The sequence below is a fragment of the Dacryopinax primogenitus genome (assembly GCF_000292625.1).
Source record: "Dacryopinax primogenitus strain DJM-731 SS1 chromosome Unknown DACRYscaffold_17, whole genome shotgun sequence".
NCBI classification, from domain to species: domain Eukaryota; kingdom Fungi; phylum Basidiomycota; class Dacrymycetes; order Dacrymycetales; family Dacrymycetaceae; genus Dacryopinax; species Dacryopinax primogenitus.
The window spans coordinates 88,839-101,261 of NW_024467214.1; the positions used below are offsets into that span (position 1 = coordinate 88,839).

The 12,423-nt window shown below is 52.1% G+C and overlaps 6 protein-coding genes across 6 annotated transcripts; 3 read left to right on the forward strand and 3 right to left on the reverse strand.

The window, feature by feature from the left end:
• Positions 1-621: 621 nt before the first annotated feature.
• Positions 622-2,594, reverse strand: DACRYDRAFT_101529 (cytochrome P450; the record flags this gene model as incomplete). Its single annotated transcript, XM_040767563.1, has 8 exons — positions 622-1,090; positions 1,147-1,205; positions 1,254-1,482; positions 1,531-1,628; positions 1,678-2,053; positions 2,101-2,133; positions 2,185-2,240; positions 2,289-2,594. 8 exons carry the CDS (start codon positions 2,592-2,594, stop codon positions 718-720), a joined length of 1,530 nt encoding a protein of 509 aa, XP_040625782.1. The 3' UTR covers positions 622-717.
• Positions 2,595-3,067: 473 nt separating this feature from the next.
• Positions 3,068-5,640, reverse strand: DACRYDRAFT_24014 (uncharacterized protein). Its single transcript, XM_040773503.1, has 6 exons — positions 5,185-5,640; positions 5,036-5,134; positions 4,387-4,991; positions 4,276-4,338; positions 3,700-4,227; positions 3,068-3,646 (listed from the first exon to the last, which is right to left on the reverse strand). Exons 1-6 carry the CDS (start codon positions 5,626-5,628, stop codon positions 3,190-3,192), a joined length of 2,196 nt encoding a protein of 731 aa, XP_040625783.1. The 5' UTR covers positions 5,629-5,640; the 3' UTR covers positions 3,068-3,189.
• A 145-nt stretch (positions 5,641-5,785) lies between these two features.
• Positions 5,786-7,979, forward strand: DACRYDRAFT_118202 (uncharacterized protein; the record flags this gene model as incomplete). Its single annotated transcript, XM_040770542.1, has 5 exons — positions 5,786-5,807; positions 5,863-5,929; positions 5,979-6,095; positions 6,144-7,334; positions 7,385-7,979. The coding sequence occupies 5 exons, from the start codon at positions 5,786-5,788 to the stop codon at positions 7,869-7,871; spliced, it is 1,884 nt and encodes a 627-aa protein (XP_040625784.1). The 3' UTR covers positions 7,872-7,979.
• Positions 7,980-8,159: 180 nt separating this feature from the next.
• DACRYDRAFT_69990 (arsenical pump-driving ATPase) lies at positions 8,160-9,353 on the forward strand. Its single transcript, XM_040775913.1, has 4 exons — positions 8,160-8,275; positions 8,337-8,543; positions 8,604-8,953; positions 9,004-9,353. Exons 1-4 carry the CDS (start codon positions 8,185-8,187, stop codon positions 9,328-9,330), a joined length of 975 nt encoding a protein of 324 aa, XP_040625785.1. The 5' UTR covers positions 8,160-8,184; the 3' UTR covers positions 9,331-9,353.
• Positions 9,354-9,405: 52 nt separating this feature from the next.
• DACRYDRAFT_82679 (uncharacterized protein) lies at positions 9,406-10,461 on the reverse strand. Its single transcript, XM_040776583.1, has 3 exons — positions 10,288-10,461; positions 10,158-10,236; positions 9,406-10,104 (listed from the first exon to the last, which is right to left on the reverse strand). The coding sequence occupies exons 1-3, from the start codon at positions 10,444-10,446 to the stop codon at positions 9,488-9,490; spliced, it is 855 nt and encodes a 284-aa protein (XP_040625786.1). The 5' UTR covers positions 10,447-10,461; the 3' UTR covers positions 9,406-9,487.
• Positions 10,462-10,552: 91 nt separating this feature from the next.
• On the forward strand, positions 10,553-11,671 carry DACRYDRAFT_24016 (uncharacterized protein). Its single transcript, XM_040773504.1, has 4 exons — positions 10,553-10,927; positions 10,981-11,110; positions 11,174-11,320; positions 11,390-11,671. The coding sequence occupies exons 1-4, from the start codon at positions 10,562-10,564 to the stop codon at positions 11,575-11,577; spliced, it is 831 nt and encodes a 276-aa protein (XP_040625787.1). The 5' UTR covers positions 10,553-10,561; the 3' UTR covers positions 11,578-11,671.
• The last annotated feature ends 752 nt before the right edge of the window (positions 11,672-12,423 follow it).

Below are 12,423 nucleotides of genomic sequence, written 5' to 3' on the forward strand. Positions count from 1 at the left end.
AGGATGCTCTGGAAGAGCGACGGGGAGAATCAAAATGCACAAACAGGATTGGAAGCGGCACCAGATACGTTCAGCACGTGACGTCAATCCAGTTCCGAGGATCATCCTTTGTTCCGAAAATGATAATCCACACCAGAGTCAGCAATGTGAAGGCAGCACAGAACAGTTTAAAGGAGTTGTTAATACAACGGATAAAATCACAGATCCGCCTGCAACTAATATAAGCAAAGAACGAAGTCGACAAACATTGGGTTAAGTGTATTGTAGTTAGTCCGTCATAGCCACACCCAATATATTCGTTGCCGGAACATCCGTTTTACCGGCTCGTATGCGGTATCCGGATACTGCCGGACCGATATCGAGGGTGTGTCTTATTTGATTAGTTTCAGGTATCTTCCATGGTATATTCCAAATACCACCTCCACATTCCTTTAGATTCTATATTGGATAGCTCTTATCCCCCTGTAATGGGAGGCTGGACTCTTCCCCTTCGAACACTCTGTACCCCCTCTAGCTAGCCCCACTCCTTGATATCATATCCTACTCGAATGTACATTGTGTATATACCGCCATACCGGTATACTGCCATTCATTATCCGGAAGCACGCTCACCCGTAGGAGGTTCACACGAGAGCACGATTAGACTATCTATTGTATCTACGGTACAGTAGGAGTCACTTCATAAGTAATCAGAAAGACCCAGGAGTCATCAAACTGTTAAGCTTTCATTGCCACCGTCAATCGCTCTTCCAGATCTTTCTGTCTCGGTGTCAGAACGAAATCGAAAGGCCTTGGGGTTACTACGATCGCATGGTCGACCATCTCATCCACCCCGCACTTGATCTCATTACCATGTTCATCGACCGGCCACGAGAAGTCGAAAGCCCACAGTAGGTAGGCGCAGGCAATGAAAACGCTGTTAAGAGCAAAATCACGTCCTGGGCAAACACGTCGTCCATGACCGAACGCGAGGAGGCTGAGATGCGTATCAGCAGTGGGGGGAAGCAGGGTACCGGTCGTCTGATCAAGATAGCGCGAGGGATTGAATGCCTCTGGATCGGGATAGACGGAGGCATCCCGTGTTTGGCTCCTTCAGAGGATGTTAGTAGGGATCGATGCTGAAAAGTAAACGGATTTTGAACGCACCAAAGATTGTCGACGAGGATTGTGTCTTTGGGTATGGTGTACCCTTCGTACACGAACTCCTATCAGAGTTGAGAACATCTCCCACAACCTACGAAACAATGCCATACCGCAGATGCTGCGTGCAATACGCTGGTTGGTACAGGTGCCCTCCAGCGAGCTGCCTCTAAGGCGACAGCTTCAATGTACGGGAGTTTAGGCCTATCTTCAAATGTGGGAGTTCGATTCTCGCAGATAGCGTCAAGCTGTCTCTGGGCGGTTCGCATGACTGCAGGATTGTGGAGCATTGCCAGTGCAAAGATGCGCATCACTGTATGGGTAGTCTCTTGCCCCGCCATACTAATCACTGTTAGGCGCCCGTGCGGATATCAAAAAGAAAAGACGCACTACAGGGCAAGGGTGTCCCACATTGCGTCATCGCGTGACAAACCATATTTTTCCCGATTTGTCTCGAAATCTTGAACTGTGGTGATGGCACCCCAACTCTAGTTAGTACAGTCAATATTGTCATCCACCATCATCGATGAAGCTTACATCAGTTTCATTTGCGGCATTGTACAGCCGAAAACCTTCCATCGTGGCTTCCTCATGCCAGTCGTCAGATTGCTTCCGGAACCATTTCACTCTACGTATCACTGGCTCGAGAAACGGGAGGGTATCGACAACACTGTTCTGTGGCATGAGCGCCTCCATTAACCGCTGTGTCATTTCCTCAATCTTGTGCAGGAGCCTACTATCGTCCTTGTGATCAATCCGTTTTCCATAGAGAGCGCCTGATATCATCGATGTGGCGAACCTATGACAATGCTTGTCATATTTCTTCTCCGGATATTGGATGAGACCGAGAGCGAAATATGCTGCGTCGTGTTCTTGCATAGGATGGAATCGGGAAGCTGCGCGGATATTCATGCTGGAGAGGTATAAGGGCTTATCGGCTGCGAACAGGAATCGGCTTACTTTGCATGGACTGCTCGACGATTTGCTCTCCATCTGTAATAATACTAAGTTAGAAACGTGACTAAGAGCAAAGAGAGAACTTGCTGGAGTGTATGGCCCTGGGTCTGCAAAAGCAGATCGCGCACATAGAACTGACGCCCCTACGACGGTCAGTTCTCAGAGCTAAAAAAGACCGTCAGGCGACACACCTTAATCATCATCGGCCTCTCGCTGGTGGTTCCCGACATTCTGTCGAAGATGTCCGCGGCGACCTGAACGCTGTTGACAACGACGTAGGCTTGACTACCCATCCAGATGGTATAGAGCGAGCCGTGCTTGAGTGACCATTCGTGCAGTTTCCGATGCAGGAATGTTGCAGGAACCTGGAAGAGGTTCCCCACAAGTACAGAGCCTTTGGGACCGGGAGGCAGGCGGGAGGTCCACTTCCGATATATATCTCGGGTTATTGCAACCAGAGCCACGGCACTCACGAGCAGAAGCACGGCGACGATCATGACTGGGAAAGGGATCGTAGATCGGCCAGGAGGAACACCCGATGTGCTCCAAGGTTATATACAGTCTCTGGGTTTCCCAGTGGAGCGACAGATTGTCTTCAATTCCCACCAGTTCGCGGCCATGGTAGCAATGGAAATTGTTATCCATCGATGGACGGATGTGCTGGCAAAGAGAATCCAACCGCAAACCAAACGCTGACTTCTTCTCATACGGCGTTCTGATGCTTAGATACTAAAGTAATTCCGAGTCGATCTTTGCGGGGAGTAAATTACTAGAAAGAGTTGGAAGAATACGGTGAATGGACCGGCAACCAGATATAGATGAGGATATGTACCGGAGGAGACAAATATATATGGCCAGAGCAATGGCTTCGCACCCCCACTCCAACCAGAGCAACTCAAGATCTTTTAGAGAAGACATATTTTCCTGCAGCAAAGATGCTCCAACATCATGGAACGAAGAAGGGTGCTTTGCGAGATCTAGAGCGACAGACAAGCAAAATGCACAGACAACGACGTGATGGGAAGCGGTACCAAATACATTGAGCACGTGACGTCCACTGTATCTAGACCCAGCGAAACCCTCGACGCCCTCTCAAGGCTTCGCTGACTTGAGCTTCCCGACGATAAGCTCTTTGTATGCCTGCACGTCCCCTTTGTATTTCATCACCGTCCCGTCGGCACATACCCACAGCTGGTTCGCCACCCCAGTAATGAACCTCTCGTCGTGGGAAATGACAATCACACCACCATTCCAATTCTCTAGAGCCTGGCGGAGAGCGTCCAAGCCTTCCACATCGAGATGGTTAGTAGGCTCATCAAGTAGAAGGATGTGCGGATTTTGGAGGGAGAGTGCCGCGAATGCGACACGCGACTTCTGACCTCCTGAGAGCGTCGCGATTGTCTGGAGCCCGGTGATGCCCGTGATACCGAAGGACCCTAAATGGGAACGATATTCTTGTTCTGATTTGCCGGGGAAGCGAGAAGCTAGGAAAGAGACGGGAGAAAGCTGTGGGGGTAGAGTGTCCACATGGTGCTGGGCGAAGTAGGCGCTGTGATGACGTGAGCGATACTGATAAACGTAAGAGCAAAAATGAGGGCGTACATCCTCAGTCTTCCGTTCCTGTTCATCTCTCCAGCCAGCGGCTTGAGCTCTCCCGTCAAGAGCTTGATGAGCGTCGATTTTCCCGCACCGTTCGAGCCGATAATCGCCATCCTGCTATCCAATCCTACATCGATATTGACTCCTTTGAGGATAAGCTTGTCGGGGGAGTAGCCAAAGGTCACCTCGCTGAGCTGCAGCAGCGGAGGAGAGATCTTCTCCGCATCGGGGAACTTGAACATCTCTGTCTCTTCCTGTTCTGGCTCTTCCAGATCGGGCAGAGATTCGAGAGTCTTGATACGAGATTGGGCCTGCGCGGCTCGGTTGGCATTGTACCGCCAACGATCGATGAACGCCTGCAGATGCGCTCGATAGGCCATCTGGGTCTCGTACTCTTTCCGCTGGTTCTTCTCCCGCTCAGTCTTGGTTGCGTAGAACTGGGTAAAGTTGCCTTTGAAGTAGTCTAGTCGGCCAGAGTGTTGCCATACAATGTCGGTCGCGACGGCGTCGAGGAACGCACGATCGTGGGAGCTACGGAGATGTCAGTGGGATACAAAATTCCTGAACAGGTGTGCATACACGACAAGAATCGTCCCCTGCCATGTCTGCAGGTAGTCTTCCAACCAAGCCAACGCGTTCAAGCTACACATCACGATCAGCGTCCTGCCAAGCCGTCAAAGTCGTACTCACTCAATATGGTTACTCGGCTCATCCAACATGAGCAGATCGGGCTTGACGAACAGCGCTCGGGCGAGGGCAAGTCTCATCCTCCACCCACCAGAGAACTCCCTCGTAGGCCTCTTCTGGTCCGCCTCTGTAAACCCAAGACCAGCAAGCAAGCCAGCAGCGCGTGCAACGCTCCCTTCCACATCCATCTCTGCGAGTTTCTCGTGCACTTCTGCCAAGCGTGCGCCTGCTTCCTCCATTTCTGCGCTGCCTTCTGCAAGACTGGCGATACGCTTGTCGAGCTCTTCCTGTTCAGCTAGCAGCCGCTCGCGCCACACATCAGCAGAGAGCACACTCTGCAACGCCAGCGTGTCGTCCCCAACAATTTCCTGTTCCACAAAGAGGATAGTGATGTGTTTTGGGATGGCAATGTCCCGCATTGCGATATGTCGTAACAAAGTTGACTTGCCAACACCGTTTCGCCCGATGAGACCATATCGTCGGCCAAAAGCGAGAGTGAGCGATGCACCGGTAAGGATCCGGTGTGAGCCAAAGGTCACATCGACATTGACCAGGTGTATGTCCTTCGACTTGCCCTTGGCCGCGCCGATGGAGTCCATGGGGTTGACCTAGACAACTGAGATTTATCCCTGGAATTAGGCGTAGAACTCACCTTGAGGAACATCTCCTCGTATGATTGCTGCTTCTTTTGCGTTGCCAAAAGCTTTGAGCCTTCGTACAGGTCTCTCCGTGAGCGTTTCTCGATCTTGGCCTGTTCACAGCGTGTTAGCACATTTCATGCTAGAGCTACACGACACTTACTCTGAGCTTCGCCTCCTGCTTCTCGAGTTTCTTCATATCCACCCTACTCTCTTTTCCTTTATTGATGCTCTCAAGATCGACGCCTCCTCCTTGTAGGGCAAGTGTGGCACTCATCCCTGCCGAACGCTTCATGTTCATGACCCTATCGAGCGTCCTGAGCTCGCCTTCTCCCTCATCCACCTCGCGTGCATCGAGTACCTCTGCGATCTTGGTCAGCACCTTATCGAGTTCTGTTGGTGTTTGAGGTCGAGATGGAGATGGGCTGGACGAAGCAGAGGATGACAGTGATGGGGCGAAAGATTCGAGCATCGACCGGGAGACTGAGAGCGCTTCTGCAGCGTCGGTCGAGGGGTCTGTGACATACCCAGCGAGATATTGTGTTACTGGCTCATCCGTCTCTGGTAAGAGTTCTCTTATAAGTGAAGATAGTTCGTATTCTGCCATAGTGCCTTATAATTGAGCGAGATAGAGAAGTAGAATGGTTGTAGTAGAATGAAGAGTACAGCGATAATTTCACAATTCAATAGAGCTTTTGCAGTGCCACTAATCAATGAAGACGTTCATCTCTGTCACTTTGTAACAATTTTACTTAATTTCCTCAATGTCCGAACTCAACGTACGACGTATGTATAACAATTAGAACATCTATAGCGAATGCCTATATTGATATTATTTCAGCGCTCTCGGTTGTGCAACAAGAACGAGCCGCCTTCGGTTTGCGGTCGTATGACTATGCTCGTTACAGGTGCGTTAACCACTACCCGTTATTCACTATTTATCTCACTTATTTATAGAAAACACTGTACTTCAAAGCTGCATAGACTGAGGCAGAATCTGCATGTTACTCATGGCAAAGGCAAAGAGTACAAGAAAGCCGCCCCCATCGGGGTTGACAAGGCCCAGGACGGACAGTGCGTACCCTCTTACCTCTGCCTACCTTATCTCTCAGTTCATTCTAGTATTCTCATCTACCTGTTCGAAGCTGAACGGGCCTTCTCCCATGCTCAAGAACTTCTCAACATCCCGTCAGAAAAACATCATGCAATCGCGCGCTTCCGTCGGTCTATATCCCACGCTTCTGGCATGTTACCGTACCTCTCCCGCCTTCCGACGCTCAGTCAAGCCGAGCTCGCCGCCTATATTCTCATGCTCCGTGCGCGGTTTGCCATCGCTCGCCGAGACGATGGCGTGTACAACCTTGCTCTAGTGCAGCTAGCGAGTGCACGGGCATTGCTCACCGCCCTCTCCGAAGCGGCAAGCTCAAGCCGGGACGTGGCGCTGTACACTTCCTTCCTCGATACGCTCGCCCCTGAAGTGCGTTTCCTGGCACACGAGCTCGGCCACCCACGCGCGTGGGACATCCCCGCCGTCTGCGCGGACGTACAGCGCTCGGAGTCGGCAGCCGCTTGGCCGGGTTTTGAGGATTTGCTTAAGGCGCTGGAGCAAGAAAAGAGCAAGAAGGGGAAGGGAGAGCTGCACGCCCTTGTGTGGGAGGGGAAAGAGCTGCAAGTCCGCGAACCCGAGCTGGTCGAGTTGCTCATCCGTGTGCAAGCCGCACAGCTGGCACTGGATACCCATGCTGCTGAGGCTGCTAAGCCAAAGCAAACGGAAGCAGCCTCAGAAGGAAAGAAGAAGAGGAGCAAGGGGAAGAGGAAGCACAGCCTGCTCCCTGCTTATGACGCTCTCCTCAACGCGCTTGCAGAGGCTGAAGACCTCTCCCGCCGGCTCGCAGAAGCCCAGGCACTGGGACAGCAGCAGAGCGCACTTGCGGCACCTTCCACTCCTGGGAGCGGCGAGGGGAAAGAGGGAGACGTGCGATTCTTGCATGCGTTCGTTACGTACCGTCTGCTGGCAAGCAGGATCGAACGCGACTTGTTATTGGTTAAGATGCTCGAGAACCCACCGAAGCGCTTCACGAAGCCTTCGACGACAGACAAAGCGGCGCTGTCGAAAACCTCTGGTCCGGCGAAGGACAACACGACGAAGGAACAGAGCACGGAACCGGACGATCGGACGTGCCTAGCGATCATCCGCAACTTGGACTCGGTGCTGCAGAGCTTGGAACAGATGCGCGAGCTCGCTGTCGTGCAAGAGAGTCTTGTTGTCGGGGAGGGCATCGAGGGTAGGATTGCGTTCACACGGGCGAAACGGTATGTCCATGTTACACTAAGTGCAGGCAAACAGGCTAAACAAAGCCTAGGATCGAGTACCTCGCAAGGCTGTATGGGTCGCAGACTCAGTATGCGGAAGCGTTGGCCCTCCTCGAGCGGGGCCATTTCTATCTGCGCACCTTATCGCCCTCCCTGTCCAGCACCAAACCTTCACCGGCAGAACTAGCCTTCTATCCGCTGCCTTCTCTGCTCATCCAGACTCTTACCCAAGGGATCGAGCAGCTCCAGCTCAAGCTGAAAAAAGAATGGTACGCCGCGACGCACAAGAAACCGGTCTTTTACGATATTGCGTTCAACTACATCGACCAGCCGCTAGAGCGAATACGCGCGAGGGCGGGGTTGGCCCCTGAGCAATCGCAGCAAGTTACTTCCCCTGTGGCAGGTGCGAAGGGTACGAAGCCTGCGGAGGTGGAGAAGAGACAGCAGGTGGAGCATGAAGAGGTTAAGGAAGAGGTCAAGCCGCAACATCCGAGTGGTTGGAGTGGATATTTGGGCGGCTGGTGGGGAAAAAGATGAGCTGGAGAAGAATTCGGTGCCAAATTCTCAAAGAGGGCCTCGTCTTGGGCCACATCTCTCTGTTTTCCGCATTTCGCTACTTTGATGTACAGAATGAATGTTCTTTGACGAAGCTATCTCTATGGCACGTCCGGCTTGTCTGCTCGAGTGTTCTAGAGAATGAAAGCAAGTGTGAGAGTTGCCAGCACGTTCTCTTTGACGTGGCCCTGAATACCTCGACGCGTTCACAGGCGCTCAATACATTCATTCACCTTGCCTATTCACGCACTTATACTGCCCTTTCTCTTGCTCCTCAAGTGTACAATTAACACAAATGGAAGACGAACTCCTCCCGCCAACATTGCAGAACGTGCTGGATCAGAAGACGCTCAAATGGATATTCTGTGGAGGAAAGGGCGGTGTCGGTTCGTGAGCCTACAGCAGTCTTTCCCTTCTCATTTGGCCTTGCTCACCTCTTATGTCAAGGCAAGACGACCACCTCTTGTTCACTTGCGATCCAACTAGCGACATGCCGTGAATCTGTACTCTTGATATCTACAGACCCGGCACATAACCTCTCGGACGCGTTTGGCCAGAAGTTCTCGAAGGATGCCACGAAGGTCAACGGGTTTGATAACCTATACGCTATGGAGATCGACCCGACGAGTTCGATGCAGGAGATGATTGAGCAGTGTGCGTACTTCTCCGAAGTGAATGAATTTTTTTCAACGTGCATGCTGATACCTTTCCTAGCGGACCAGAATGGCGGTGCGATGGGAGGGATGATGCAGGATCTTGCCTTCGCCATCCCGGGTGTGGACGAAGCGATGGGTTTCGCAGAGATCATGAAGCACGTCAAGAGCATGACGTACTCTGTCATCGTCTTCGACACTGCGCCTACAGGGCACACACTGCGTTTCCTCTCCTTCCCGAGCGTGCTAGAGAAGGCACTGGGAAAGCTCAGTGATCTGAGCGGGAGGTTCGGGCCCATGCTCCAGCAGATGAGCGGCATGTTTGGCATGGGACAGCAGGAGGATATGTTCGGTCGCTTGGAGGAGATGAGGGGGACTATCACGGAAGTCAACGCCCAGTTCAAGGATCCGGTAAGCTCTCATGGCAGCGTATATAAGGCGTAGACTGACCTGGACAACAGGAACTGACGACCTTCATCTGCGTGTGCATCTCCGAATTCCTTTCTTTATACGAGACGGAACGGCTGGTGCAAGAGCTTTCCAGCTACGAGATCGATACGCACAACATTGTCGTCAACCAGCTGATCTTCCCAAAGCGCGGATCAAACTGCGAACAGTGCAACGTCCGTCATGCGATGCAGCAGAAGTATTTGCGGGAGGCACATGAGCTGTACGATGGGATGTTTAATATCGTGCAGCTGCCGTTGTTGACGGAGGAGGTACGCGGACCGGAAAAGTTGAAGGCGTTTAGCAGGATGCTCGTAGAGCCGTATGTCCCTCCGCAATAGATCAGTGTAATATAGATTGGGTTGCCGTTGTCTACGCATTCATTGGAATCTCTTTCTGGAGCGTATCAAGTGAATGCTCTTCAAGCAGGATGATATTGCGCAGAATGAACATGGAGAGAGGAGAAAGTATGCTACAGTCAGGGCTAACAGTCAACATCTAGCGCACATCCCGACCACGCTTCCTGGCAGACGACGATCCGGAGGCGGGTAACTTCTTCCTTCCCTTCTCCGGGCTGCCCTGTTCCCAAGCCATCGAGACCATCGTACCCATCGTCGACAGGTCTATATCCATGTCCGAGTCCTGTAACTGTTTCCTGCGTTCCATTGCTGCCCTCCCGCCCTTGTTGGCCGCGAGCTCATTCATGAGTTTGTCCCTTGCTGCCTCGTGGTCCGCTATCTTGCGTTGCGCAACAGCTGCAGAGGACTGGATGGAGGTGATGCGATTGTCGAGCGCGGAGAGCACCTGGGTAGTGCGTTGTGACCAGAGTTGAAGCGACTCGAGGAGCTTTCCCATCTGCTCAGGAGGCACGTCCCGACCCATCGTGTACTCCACCTCGAAGCGCTGTTCCTTCTGGTCCAGCTTGCCGCGCACTACGTTCGCGTAGATTGCGTCGATCACGAGATCTTCGAGTTCGCGGATAGAGGAGAGGTCGAGATACTGCAAAAGTTGGGCGTAGGGGAGAATGCGAGAGGTGGCTGCGAGAGAGACCAGGGAAAGGTGTTTGATCTTCGTTAGCTGGGCAGGAGAGAGGGGTGGATAGTCCATCGGTTTTGCTGGATATCGACGTGGTCAGAGGGCATATATCCACTTTACCGTCATAACGCACCTTTGTAGTCGCCATACGTATGATACGCAAACAGTTCCAACAGATGATAAGACGATGCGAATTGCTCACTGGTCTTGAGCTGTCCGAAAACATTCAGCACAGATGGTAGACCGTCGGAGTCATCTCTCACCTCACTGATGCTGGGGGTATCCAGCAGCTCTGCGAACACGAACACTCCAGGAGCAGCGGTGACGGTCTCAATGAGCTTCGCCGCTGCAGCACCTTTTGCTGACTTGGACATTAGCAAGAACGGCTCGAGCTTTGCGGACGACGAGTGTAACATATCCATCGTCAGTGCGCGGTGGTCGTTTGGTGGCGAGTGAGGTGAGGTGACGACAGACGTGGGCGATAATCTCGTGTTCGCTGTTCAGGGTCTTCACAACTGCTCATTACGGTCAACGACGATGTCGCTCCCTACAGTACTACGACAATCTGCTCGTCGCTCAGCATGTACGCTGCCTGCTGCTGCCGGTCCCAGTACCGCCTCTCGAAGGATGGTGCACAACCTCTCTGATTGGACGTGCTCCACTTCTATGCTTGTTCCCATCGTCATCGAGCAGACCGGTCGAGGAGAGCGATCGTACGATATCTATTCACGTCTGCTCAGAGAGCGTGTCATCATGCTCGCTGGCCCGGTGACCGACACGTTGGCATCGGTGACGGTTGCTCAGCTGCTCTTCCTGGAGGCAGAAGAGGCGATGAAACCTATTCACCTATATATCAACTCGCCTGGTGGTAGCGTTACAGCCGGGATGGCCATTTATGATACAGTACGTCGTGCCCCTATGCTATGAACAATAGTTTTCTGACAAGTGTCACAAAGATGCGATATGTCACGTCGCCGATCTATACCTACTGTATGGGTCAGGCAGCATCAATGGGTTCGCTCTTGCTGGCCGCAGGGGAGAAGGGCAAACGTCGAGCACTCCCCAACGCAACTATAATGATCCACCGTGAGAGCCATGTCCCCTTCTCATTGATTCAGTGCTTACTCATCCAATTTATTTATGTATCAGAACCATCGGGAGGTGCCTCCGGTACAGCGTCGGACGTTGCTATACATGCAAAAGAGATTTTGCGCGTACGAGAACGTTTGACAAAGATATATCAGAAGCATTGCGGGCATGAGGGGGAGAGTGTGGAGGATGGCATTGAGCGCTTTCGTGAGTTTCACGTTCTCTCATCCAATGCGCATTCTTCTCGTCATTCCTGGCGTTGATATAGCTGCTTAGGAAGGGCTCTGGAGCGAGACTACTTCCTCGACGCCGAAGAAGCCAAGGCCTTCGGAATCGTCGATAGCGTTCTCGAGAACCGCGGAAAAACAGAGACGTCCCCCGTACCGATCGGTCTGTCAGAATCAGCCTCAGAACCATCTTCGGTCGGCCTCGGTGTCGACTCGAATCCGGCGAAGGAGCCTTGATGATGGTCACGGGAGATTGATACATCTGCATATGGTTTATCCGTAGACATCATGACTTTGCTTCTGTGATATGTAATAATGCACAGTGATCTGGCCATTTTACAAGGATTATATCGATGCCATGCCGCCGAGTGCTGGTCAGAATCACAATATTATGTTGTTGCTTCGGTGTCTCGGGAACGCCGATCGATCGGTAGACGACGATCAGGTAGACGGAAAATTCTTGCAGTGCACGCCCTACACTTGGAACATGACGCTGTTACCACGTGTATGGAAACCGCAGTCGGCTGATGTTGCTGTTCCACGCCCATTTTCTATCTATGGAAATCGTGCGGTGAAGAAACACACAAAGGTACGGCTGTACAGTTGCGATACTGGAGGCGTTTGACTGGTTCGGCCTTTCCCGTCAGTAGTCCTGCCGATTACATAGGTAATGCGAGTGAATCCCTTCACCGGATGTGAGGCATTTTTGCTGCCGATGGACGATGTATTAATGCCTGGATGCAGCCCCTCAAACTCACAAACTGCGTCAGGAACATACAAAACTTCAAGATTGAAAACATTGCGATTATATCCGTACGCTCCGGGATGTTCGAGCCTTATGTAGGAATCTTTCATGGTCGGACCGGAAAAGAAGCGCAATTTTGCACCATGGGGATGGGAAAATCTCCGATAGGGGCATCTCTCCATCCCAATTAACAACCTTCCCGAGCGTGTACGCAAAAGCCTATATTTGAGGGTGGAGACGTGCCCGAGGTCTGGTGAGTGGAGAATGATGGTCTCTTTGGTGAAATGTCAAACTCAAAATATGAGGCCACGGTTGTGGGCCTGTTCTACATATTTGTG

Bases quoted from the DNA above. Each gene is read 5' to 3' on its own strand.
- DACRYDRAFT_24014 (XM_040773503.1), bottom strand. From the start codon at position 5,628: ATGGCAGAATACGAACTATCTTCACTTATAAGAGAACTCTTACCAGAG. The intron at 5,135-5,184 runs GTAAGTGTCGTG...CGCTGTGAACAG, and splicing joins AGCAGGAGGCGAAGCTCAGA to GCCAAGATCGAGAAACGCTC. The intron at 4,992-5,035 runs GTGAGTTCTACG...TCAGTTGTCTAG, and splicing joins ACGAGGAGATGTTCCTCAAG to GTCAACCCCATGGACTCCAT.
- DACRYDRAFT_69990 (XM_040775913.1), top strand. From the start codon at position 8,185: ATGGAAGACGAACTCCTCCCGCCAACATTGCAGAACGTGCTGGATCAG. The intron at 8,276-8,336 runs GTTCGTGAGCCT...TCTTATGTCAAG, and splicing joins TGGAGGAAAGGGCGGTGTCG to GCAAGACGACCACCTCTTGT. The intron at 8,544-8,603 runs GTGCGTACTTCT...TACCTTTCCTAG, and splicing joins GCAGGAGATGATTGAGCAGT to CGGACCAGAATGGCGGTGCG.
- DACRYDRAFT_82679 (XM_040776583.1), bottom strand. From the start codon at position 10,446: ATGGATATGTTACACTCGTCGTCCGCAAAGCTCGAGCCGTTCTTGCTA. The intron at 10,237-10,287 runs GTGAGAGATGAC...GTTTTCGGACAG, and splicing joins ATACCCCCAGCATCAGTGAG to CTCAAGACCAGTGAGCAATT. The intron at 10,105-10,157 runs GTGCGTTATGAC...GTCGATATCCAG, and splicing joins TACGTATGGCGACTACAAAG to CAAAACCGATGGACTATCCA.
- DACRYDRAFT_24016 (XM_040773504.1), top strand. From the start codon at position 10,562: ATGTCGCTCCCTACAGTACTACGACAATCTGCTCGTCGCTCAGCATGT. The intron at 10,928-10,980 runs GTACGTCGTGCC...AGTGTCACAAAG, and splicing joins GGATGGCCATTTATGATACA to ATGCGATATGTCACGTCGCC. The intron at 11,321-11,389 runs GTGAGTTTCACG...ATAGCTGCTTAG, and splicing joins GGATGGCATTGAGCGCTTTC to GAAGGGCTCTGGAGCGAGAC.